At 30.0% G+C, this 11665-nt stretch overlaps 1 protein-coding gene across 1 annotated transcript in view; it reads left to right on the forward strand.

Moving 5' to 3' along the window:
• The first annotated feature begins 7668 nt into the window (after window positions 1–7668).
• Window positions 7669–11665, forward strand: part of LOC111622618 (vacuolar protein sorting-associated protein 13-like) — a 435263-nt gene continuing 431266 nt past the window's right edge. Inside the window, exon 1 of the mRNA XM_023365028.1 lies at window positions 7669–7927. Coding sequence (XP_023220796.1) covers window positions 7828–7927 — 100 coding nt within the window. The 5' untranslated portion in view covers window positions 7669–7827. The remainder of the gene's footprint in view (window positions 7928–11665) is intronic.

Raw genomic sequence — 11665 nt, forward strand, 5'->3', positions numbered from 1 at the left:
TACATTACAATAGATTTTTAATATTTTCCCAAAACCAAATAAATTAAGGGGCCTAAATGCAAATTATTACACAGGGCACAGGAATGGCTAGTTACGGCTCTGCATGCAGGCAAAATAAGTGACTCACTTAAAGTATGAGCTTTCATATTTTTTGCTATCAGTTTTGAGACTTGGTAAAAAGCGATTTGAACTTTATCAGAAACAGTCATTATACTTTTAAAATTAAATAAAAGATTCGTAATGAAATGGTATAATAGAGTAACTATATTTATTTTTATATCTGTGACATAATTCTCTGGAATACCATAGGGCACACCCGGAAATCTTCTAGGGCGCTCCAGTTCGCCCTGGCAACACTTTGAGAACCACTGATCTACATAGACCGCAAATCAACAAGAGTAAGGTCACTAAGGTGGCCAAACAAAAGATGCCCAGGAAACTTGAGGATAACGAATTTTTTCACTCCAGAACAGATTCTGCTTAAATCCTTATTGGGCTGCAATAAATTATATATAAAAAAATTCTCACATCTCTTCCGTCCGCCTGTCTTTCCTTAATCTTGAGAACGGAGTTAGATAGATTAAGTTAATATGCCTCAATATCTTTAATTTATTCAAATGTTATTTCAATCTGCAGTACAGTGTGTATTTGTATTATTAGAACTTATTAAACTGGTACCAGTTTAATAAGTCCTATTACTAAAAATTCACACTGTACTGGTGATTGAAATAATATTTGGAGTTGGATAGATCACCGGCACAACTTTAACAATAAAGAAAAAGTTTGATGTACAGAAGCAAGCCACTACTAATTTGAGATGGAAAGCATATATTGTATTTTAAATTAAATAAATTAAAAATATGATTAAAAGTTGCAACCCGGCATTTTGGCGATGCTACAATAAATAATTGCTCGTTTTTCATAGAAAGTTCTCCCGAGAGGCACCTTCTTGGCAAATCGCCGAAGCGTTGCGTTGCCTTATCCAACCATAACTTTTACACGTAAATATTCTTTTATTGTATTTCATTTTTGTCGTTTATGTATTTTTGTCACTAGCGAGAAGGAAAATCATATTGTCAATAAAATCTAATAAGGGGATTACAAAATGAGTAAGACTCACCAGTGACCGAGTAGATAAAACCATTGAACACTAGTAGGTGGTCATGGGTTTGCGTCTCGCTAACAGGCTGGACATGTGTTTTCCGGATTTTCTTTACGCTTGCAACATCTGAATAGGGACCAGTTTTCCTTAGAAAGTCCTTTCGGAAGACATTGCCCACGTGTCACGATGCCGTAAAAAATAAACCAAACCAAATTAGAATGAATTTGCAAAAAAAATCTCTCGAGCAAGTCTGAGGAACACCGGTTAAGAACCTCTGACCTAATGCATTAACTATTCGTTTTACTAAACATTATTGTATTAAATTTTGACAAGGAACGAGTACACAGTTTTTTTTAGCACTATCATACAGTATATTCTGAATTTATTAGTGAAATTTATAATATTTCAATAATAATTTGAATTCGATTCCTAACGAGCAATTATTTATTGTGACATCGTCACAATACCGGGCTGCAATTTTTAATTTATTTAGCTTAAAATATATGCTCTCCACCTCAAAATTAGTAGCGTATCGCTCCTGTACATCATACTTTTCCTTTAACAACAGAGTCATACCGTCATGCCGGTCATCTACAGTATTAACTGCTTTCAGGGGAAAAGTTTTGAAATTTAAATAACGTAATTTCCGGTTTGCATCGGAATTTCGTATATAGTTAATCGGGGCCTCCTGCCAAAAGGTTTCCATATCTTGTCTCGTCTTTCATCTATCTAACACTATTCTCGAGATTACGGAAGGACGGACAGACAACGAACGACAGTGGGTATTTATAGGTCTACAATTTTTTTCAAATTGCAGCCCAATTATTTAAAATAAGACAGCCGGATGTCCGATGCTGTTAAAGCACCGTCCTGCTGCTCTGGAAAGATTTGCGATCGAATCCGGGCGAGCAACACTAGAAATTTTCGGGGCGTGGCCTGTTCCAGCTCCTCGTCCCTAACCAATCCGGACCACATTTTGGATCTGGTCGAACCCATGATGGGTCTGAAAAAAGACTACCTTACCGCTCATAGGACGGAAAGAGTGAAAATATGAAAAAATTAATTAATTAAAATCTTCAATAGATAATATTAACGCTAAGAGAATTAAACTTTTGTTAAAAAAATTAAATATTGAAGAAGATATTCAGACAAAGATATAGATTTAATTCAATATCCTTGCTTTTTCGATGAATAATTTTTTTTTAATGATTCGAGACAATGTACAGTACGAAATGGTTACAAAAAAGTTTACATCCGCTTTATGCCCTTCCTGTGATACTAAAAGCTATTTATATAAAAGATATTAATATAGTTTAATTAGCGAGGATTTATATATTATATAATGGTATATAATACAGCATNGATAACCGACTTCCGACGCTCTACTGTAGTTAAAATATCATGTACGGTATGATATGAAAGCCAGTTTCCTGAACTGTATTTTTTTTTTCAATTCTATAGTATTAAATTATTCACTTATTAAATCTCTAACTGCATTATTAATTACTACATTCCACTATACCTTTAAAATGCAGTCTACTGCATTTTAAAGGTATAGTGGAATGTTAAATTATTCACTTTGTCAACATTAAGTGACTGTTATGACTCAGAATAGACTGCCACCATTTTCACTATACATGAAGTTCTACAATGTTTAAATTCACAACACCATCATTTAACCTGGGATTGGACTCATGGGTGGCTGAGTCATCCCAGTGATATTTTAATGCATACGGTGTATAAATGTCAGTTTGAATTTTTTGGGCACTTCAGTACCTTTCCTGTAAGTACTTGTGAACGTTAGTGTCCTAATTATTTAACATTTGTGTACTTTTTGTGAGAAAAAGATGAAAGGAAGGAATACCGATACTGGATGGGGTGACTGCCACCATCCAAGACATCAAGTGGTAGTTTCTGTAGAAATGAAAGCATGGTAAGTATAATTTTTAATGTAATGTTTATTTGTAAATGTTGTTATTTGCAAGATTTTAGGCTTGTGTACAAGTGTTATTTTGAACATTTACATATTGGCCATTTTCTTTCTATAGGTGCAAAAGAATTTTCTTCCATTGAATGACGAGTAGAGAATTTTTGGGATTTTGCTACAAAGCAGTGATGAAGATAAAAGTTGTGATACAGAAGGGAGTGAAATGGATAATAATCACATTTTAAACAATGACACTGATACTAAAATAGAAGACTGGTGACAATAGAGAGAAAAAGTGTAGAAGTGGACTCAGATGCGAATGGAAAAAGTTATAAGGGTAGAGATGGGCAAAGTAAATGGTGCAAACATCTGCCTCCAAACTACATTGTTTTTTATAAACTGCAAAACACCCACATGCCTAAAATATTTGAAGTATGCATGCACACATTGCATTAGCAAGGTTAAATAATGCATTAGTATTATGTATATAAATTTTTCTTTTTAATTTATATTTATACATATAGATATTAAAGTATATATTTACTAAGTAAGCACAAATTTTTTTGTATTGTTTCCATTTTATTTAATTTTTTTAAGTATGTAAGGAAGAACATCAAGTATGAAACATACCTATTGCTGGGTTAAGTCATGTGAAACAGCATAACCTAAAATTCCTTCAAAGTTTCACCTAAAAGTTACCTCCAAATCCTTGTGGATTTCTTTCTCTTGGATTCATATTTTTTTTTTTGGAGGTATTTAATTGTGCTCTTTGCTTGGTATTTCATTCAGGAACAGGACTTAAGGATCCACTCTTGTACTTCTGACTCCTAAAACCTTTTAAGCATTTATATTTTGGGTTTTATGTTCAGTTTTAAAAATCTTTATATAGTTAAAAATATTTGTGTATGTAATTGAAAATGATGTTAATAAAATTTTTCATTAAATTTTGCATAATTTATACTTTATTTACTTTTAGGAAATTTTAGCAAAGTGGAAATTATGGCATGGGTGTTCGAAAGGGTTTGAAAACGTTTGTTTTTGTATTTGTTAGTCAATCGTACCACACCATAAATTGGTTCAGTGTATGTGATTAAAATTATGGCATGTGGTGTGCTGCTTGAATATGTTAGAATAACACAAAGGGGCTCAATTTATGTAAAATGTTAATAGATTATTGTGACATGATGATTTGGTTTGCATCAGAAGTTTGTAAATAGTTAATCAGGGCTTCCTGCCCTAAGGTTTACTTATCTGGTCTTGTCTTTCTAACTCTGTTCTCTAGATTAAGGAAAGACAGATGGATGACAGTGGGAATTTATAGATCTACAATTTTTTCAAATTGTAACCTAATTAAAATCAAACTTTAATACTTAGTGAGGGAGTTAAAGAACAAAGAAAATGTTTTTTTTTTGTTTGTTTTTACTTTCAGTATTTTTTTTTTTGGTCAGGTTACACATTGAAAAGGTTTAGATTTTAAATTAATTTGAATTATTTTACATTTACATAAAAATATAATTTTAATCATTTAGGTCATAATTACATTTTTAATTGGTATTTTTCTTCTTTACATACAGTAGACCCCTATAAAACGGGTTCATATAATTCGAATTTGTATATAACGGTGAAAAAATTGCGACTGTATTCGTATAAACATGCTAAAAGAGACTCGTATAATTCAGTAAAACGTCATCGCCAACTCGTGTTGCAACAGGATTGGTTGAATCTAGACCAATAGCGGATATTGCACAAACTGTGGAGTTTAAATGAGCAATGGACCTGCTAAAAACCATTTATTATTTAACAGCCATAAAAATTATTTCTATTAATGGTGTCTCCAAAGTTCAACGAATTTTTCGCAGAAAAATAACTTATCAGAAAATGTGCCCGCCATTTGGTGCGCTGCTCCGCGATGAAAACAAGCTTAAGCAATGGCAACGTCAAACGGTGCACACTCAGTATGTAATCCTACAATTTTTTGTTTATAGCATAGTTTATATGAATTATTACCAAAAAATTATACATGTTTTAGAAATGTTGAGTCAAATTAGTGTAGAATTGATTAATTTTATGGAAGAAAACTTTTCAAACAGCTGTAGTCCGTAAACCGCATATGTGCCGGGCTGTGATTGGCTCATATATTTAAGGACTTTAAAAAATGAATTTCATAAAGAAAGGAACATATCTACCGTGTTATAGGGGGGTTGACTGTACTATATATTCTAAGTAAAGTAAGTTAGTTTGTTCTTTAAACATTTCAACTCAGTTTGAGCAAATACAATGAAACTTTTTAGGGACTGTCCTCTCATCCAGGAGGAGGTCAATGACTGCTTTGGTCAGATTAACTTCATCCTGCAATAAGACACCCTTTTTATCAGACCAGTGAGAGTGTAGAATTTGAATAGGAAGATTACTTAATACAAAGTTACCAGTGAGCACAAAATATGTTTTTAGACATTTTTGAGTGTGCCAAGTTTAAATATTAGGTCTATTTTTTAATAAATTTGATTGGTTGACTGATTGCCATTTCATATTCATCTGTGAATTACATGATTAAGTTAACATTAGAAAACTTTGAATATCTTGAATTAGCTTATTTTGCACATGAACATCAATGCCTGTTTTCTGTTGAAAAAATCAATTTTTGTCTATCTGACTAATGCAATTGTGCCATTTCATACCATCAAAGTATCACAATAAATACGATAATGGTAGGCTAAAATAACCGAAGTTTTAATTAATTTGGTTTTCATTTTAATATTTGCTGTTATTACCACCATTAGAGCTGAGCAACTGCAACATTTGTCTGGGGCCCGCCTTTAAGAACTTTAATTTTTGATTTTTTTTACACCATCCAGCCTTTAAATGGTAATTAGGAGTTGCAATCCATAGGAAATTCATTGAATCACAATAGTTCTCTCCATCATATTTAGGCATTTGTAGAACAAAAAATGGTAATCATTTAAAAGAACTAAACATAAAAGTATTTAATGATAAGTAAGTATTAATTAATGATAATAATAGTAAATTGCACTAAATAAATCAGTATCAAATTTTTGCATAAGTTTAGTAATATCACTGTTAAAGGGATCAATACATTATTTTAAAAATTTTAGAGAAAATAGTTTCCTAAAATCAAAATTAATAGCAAATGAAATTTGTACAAAATGTGACATTCCTCTTGTATTCAAAGAACTCAGATCAAGAAAACAAAAATGTTTATTTGAAGAAATGGATGTGTGTACGAATACTCCCAAAACAAATTTTTATAGGAACTATTCTTTAGCAAAAGTAGATCAAGGAATAATCTCTACAGAAGAAAGACTTAAACAAATTGAGAAGAGCATATTGCCTTTTTGGTTTTCTTTACAATATTCCTATATTAATGATGATGAATGGAAATGACCTTAAGAGGCATTGTATGGATTTAGAATACTCACTCCAAAACTTTTTAATGCAGTATATATAACTATTCTAACATTTTCTGTTGTTTTAAACAATCATCTTCAGAAAAAAACATTTCATTAAGAACAAAGGCCTTTGTTCTTATTGGAATGTTTTTTCTGAATGAATCATGGAATTAAATATATTAACTTATATTTAATTCCAGATACATGGATGTTCAAAAAAAAAAATAGAAATGTGCATTCAAAATACAGGATAACATTAAAATAAAATTTTAAATCAATTTAGTCTTATCATTCTTTATTAGAGGATGTTATACCTTCTTGACTTTGAAATATCATTTTATGGGGTTTCTTTTTGTGTATATCTTCTGTACACTCTTCTAATATATCAATAATAGTTAGTCAATGTACATTACTGGGTGATAGTCAACTGGGTGATTCACAATAGGCGATAGTCAAGATGATAGTTCAGTTAACAGTGGACCACTGTTAACTGAATGATCATCATCTGGGCAACAGAAACTTTTTGTTTGCTTAGCAAGCATATGATTTTGTGGATATTTTTTATTTATTTATTGTAAACTAACAGACCCCACGCATTGTTGTGGCTCAAAATGTATCTATTATAAATGTATAACACTTTCCCCAGGGGGGAATTTTTCGAAAAATCCTTTCTTAGTATACATTCTCATTGACGTAAACTGAAAGAATTTTTGAAATCAGATGAGTAGTTTCAGAGATTACCTGCTACATCCAAACTTACAAACATTACCTTTTTATAATATTAGTATAGATATTGGTAAAATATATATAAATATATGTATGTTAAGAGTTATTTCCAACTTAGGAAAAGGAAATGTTTTCANTTATATGCTCTTAAAGTAATAAATAAATTTGTTAAATCAAAATAATTTCACGTTATTTGTGTTATTTTAAACTGATTTAACATGATAATTTAGGAACTGAAAACAATTTGTGTTTTTCTTAAATAATTTATTTTGCTTATGTAGACTAAATTACATATAAGCATACGTATTATATTTCTCGTTAATGTTACGAATGTAATTTGATTAACATTCTAATAAAATAGTTTAAACATAAATACAGTAATGAAATATAATAATATAATTTTCTTCATTGTTCAATTAAGCAATATTTAAATATTTATTAATATAAAAAGAAAGGAAATAATATCAGTAAAATAATCTATAATCTTGTGATTTTTAATCATTTAGATAAATTTTATGAATGCGTTTCTACGGGGGAAACCGGCACTTGGTTGCAGACGTCACACCCAGTTGTCTGCAATATCTACTACTGTTTGTTCTATACAGAACTGAACGCACGGTCATGATAATCACGTTTTAAACCAATATTAAACAACTTCGTCCAAAATGGTTTTCGAATCGGTTGTCGTAGACATTTTAAATAGATTTATAGGCGATTATGTCGAAAATTTAGACAGATCTCAGTTAAAACTGGGCATATGGGGTGGTAAGTTATTTTTATCTTAACGATTTCAATATAGAGTATATAAGTACATATCTAAAAATTCGACTATAATTTTAAATATAATTATATTTTTTGCCTTAATAATAATAATTTTTCTTTATTGGGTTGGAAAAGTATGATTTTGGTTTTGTTTAAAGCGACTAATGTAACTGTACACGCTAAAATTGATATTTAATTAAATTGAATTACAGATTTAATCATATTTGTGTATTAATTAAAGTGCGTGGATTCTGTCATGTGCTTACTATGAGATAGTCTTTCAAAATTACTCTCTTTCTATATAAAAGTTTGAATCATCGATTAAACATCTTAATGCTATGATATTATATTTTTACTGAATGTAATGATTGAACATGTTTCTAATGTAAAGTACATTTAAAAAATGTTTTTAACATTAAATTCAAATGATTGTGTAATAAAAAGTACTGTAATGTTCATTTGACAGATTCGATGTCTTGGAACATGTTTTTGTGAATGTGATGAACAAAAAAACCAGTTTTGAAAAATTCTGTTATATATATATCATGATATAATCATGCACATAGGAGAGATGATTATGTTGTCTTATGATCTTTTAAATACATATGATAAAATATTTTACTACCAGTAGGAATTGTATGCATTCCAATCACTATTGAATCTCGGTGTTTTGTGTGTCTGATATAGTAATATATCTAGCAAATTATTTTACAAATGGACATTTTTTATCTGTTTAATAGGTCATCATCCTCGGGTTACACTGAATATTTTTAAATATTTAACAATGAGGATAAACAAAATTTAAAAATAAAAAAATACTTAAATATAAATGTAAAATGTCTGCTATGTTATTTATATTTTAAATTAATTTTGAATAATTTTTATTTTTATGTTAAAGTGCAAATTCATCATTAAATGAAGATGAGTTGTACAAAAATTAGTAAATTTTACATTTTACAAATTTTTGTAAATTTAAATAATAGTTTAAACATTAAAAACTGAAAACTGGATTGATTATTATAATCTTTCTTGAAACAGTTGGCTTATATATTTGAGGAACTTTCATTATGAATATGTTGTTCTAATGTTTTTAGTTGTGAAATCAGCTATCTTCATGTTTTGTAATGTTAGATAGCTAGAATGTAGAATGTAGATTATACAGATTACAAAAATCTTGAGTAATGATTAAGAAAAAAGTTGTTATTGTTTAATGTCTAAAGAAAAAATTTTAAGTCACTTTTTTATGGTATGAGTTATTGTTGTAAATATTTAATGGAAAATTTAAAGCAATAACTTTGAACAGCAATTTATAAAGATTAATATAAATTATATAAAATGATTTTGTTTGATAAATTTAGCTAACAATCAAAATTTTAAGGAGAGTTGTTACTTAATATCCTAAAACAAATAGTAAATATTTGAAATTATGGGCATAGGTATATTCATTTCTTCTGGTTCTCTTATTTTCTTTTGTATTGACCAATAAAATTGTTTCTTAATAAATGAGTTTAAAATAGTGTTATCTCTCTATATTGAAGTATACAATTTAATGAATGGACAAAATAACTTTTATTTGTTTCTGTCTATTATTATATTTAACATCAATTTCAATAGGTACGAGATAGATTTTTCCATTATATTCCTGTTTTTTCTTCTTCACAATCATGTCATCGGTCTGTAGTTTTTACAAAAATTTTTTATAAAGATTTGTGACATAGGTATGAAGGATGTTTTTTATTCTTAACAAATTAATTTTCTTACATTAGATATTTGAATTATGATGATAATTTTTGGCAATTTTTTAACAAAACAGATTTAACTGAAAATTTTATATTCAGTTCTATAAAGCTGTTTTGTATGAATGACTCCATTTAAAAAAGAACATAAAACCCCAAAAAACAAATTCTTGAAAGATTTTAAGTCAGAAGTATATATAGATAAAATGTTTTTTGAGACCGTTCATCTTTAGATACTCAACTTTGGGCTGGAAGTCAAGGGATCTGAAATTAAAATGAAAGGTCTTAAAAAAGGTTTCATCTGTACATAGACAGCCCATAAATAGACAGCTGTATTTTCAGACACCTTTTATTTCAGTCTCCACATGATACAAATGCCACATATACATATTAACACTTTGATGCCCTAACCTGGTTGAGCATAGAATCAATAAGTTTTGCTATCTTATCATGTAGTATGTTGGCCCACTTGGCACATACATTCTAAAAGTTTCCACAGGAAGTTGGTTTTCATGAACACTGTCACACTGCATGATCCAGCAGATTTCAAACATGTTCAATTGAATTCATGTCAGGTGACTGAATAGCTCATAGAAGCTTGTGGATGCCTTATGTTGCCAGCTAGTTCTAATACTTTTTGGTAGTGTGATAAGGAGCTCCATCATCCAAGAACAGAGTGGATTTGTCAATCAGCTCACCAGAGAGTGTTCAAAGAAGCCCTTTCTTCAATATGGCAATGTATTATTTTTTTAGAGTAAAATTGTCTCATGCATTTGCTGTCATTCAGGATGTATATTTACTTATGAATTATCTCTGTATATATGGGGCAGATCCTTATGCTCTCCCCTGATATAGAAAGGATACTCACAGCAACAAAATAATTTTATTTTTCAATGTATGCTCCCGTGATTGTAAATTGTAATGTTTTTTCTCAATGACCTTCCTACATTTCAATTTTTTCCTGCCTTTCCTGGAAGAAAGGTTGTCCATCCTCTGAAAACCATTGTAACAGTACAGTCAACCCCCCCTGTAACACTGCTGATAATTCTGTTTTATATGATTTCCATGTTATACAAGTCACTTAGATTTTATTAGGTTGTTTGGAAAGTAAGTTCGTTTTTTTTTACCACTAGACAGATTAGTTGTATTTTTCCCGCCATTTTTGTTCTAAACCGTATTATCATTATATATTTTGACAGCTAGCATTTTATGGCTTATTTGTAAAAAATTTTGTTTGATTTCATGCAATTGTTTATTTTTTGTGTCCCATCAAATATGGAAGATCGAAAGCAGCATCTTCGGCATATTTTGCTTTTTTATTACCAAAAAAATAAAAATGATGTTCAAGCAAGAAAAAAATCGTGTGACATGTATGGTGGAGATGTGTTGACAGAATGACAGTGCCAAAACTGGTTTACAAAATTTGGTTCTCGCAATTTCAGTATTGAAGATGCACCACGTTATGGATGGTCAATTGAAGCCAATGAAAACAAAATAAAAGTACCAATTGAAGCAAACTGCCGAATAACAACATGTGAAATCACTAAGAGATTAAATTTGTCAAATTGAACTGTTTATGAGTACTTGAAACAAATTGGTTTTGTTTCAAAGCTCGATATATGAATTCCACGAGTTCTTAAAGAGAAATGCTCTATTTGGTGGGATATTAAGGAAATTTTTTTTTGGAGCTTTTACCAGACAATTTAACAATGTATTTGAAAGTGTACTGCCATTGAGTAAACAAATTGAGTAATATCATTAAACAGAAAAGGCGGCCAGAATTGATTGACAAAACAGGTGTAGTGTTTTACCACAATAATGTCAAATTTCACACAAGTTTGGTAACTCATCAGAAACTGTTATAACTTAGATGGGACATGCTATCACACCAACTGTATTCACCAGATCGAGCACACTCAGATTATTACTTGTTCCAGTCTATACAATTTTTTTTTTAACTGTAAGACATTTACTTGAAATGACAATGTCAAAAATCACTTGGATC

The sequence above is a fragment of the Centruroides sculpturatus genome, unplaced genomic scaffold, assembly GCF_000671375.1.
Source record: "Centruroides sculpturatus isolate CEXI.00-Female unplaced genomic scaffold, Cexi_2.0 scaffold106, whole genome shotgun sequence".
NCBI classification, from domain to species: domain Eukaryota; kingdom Metazoa; phylum Arthropoda; class Arachnida; order Scorpiones; family Buthidae; genus Centruroides; species Centruroides sculpturatus.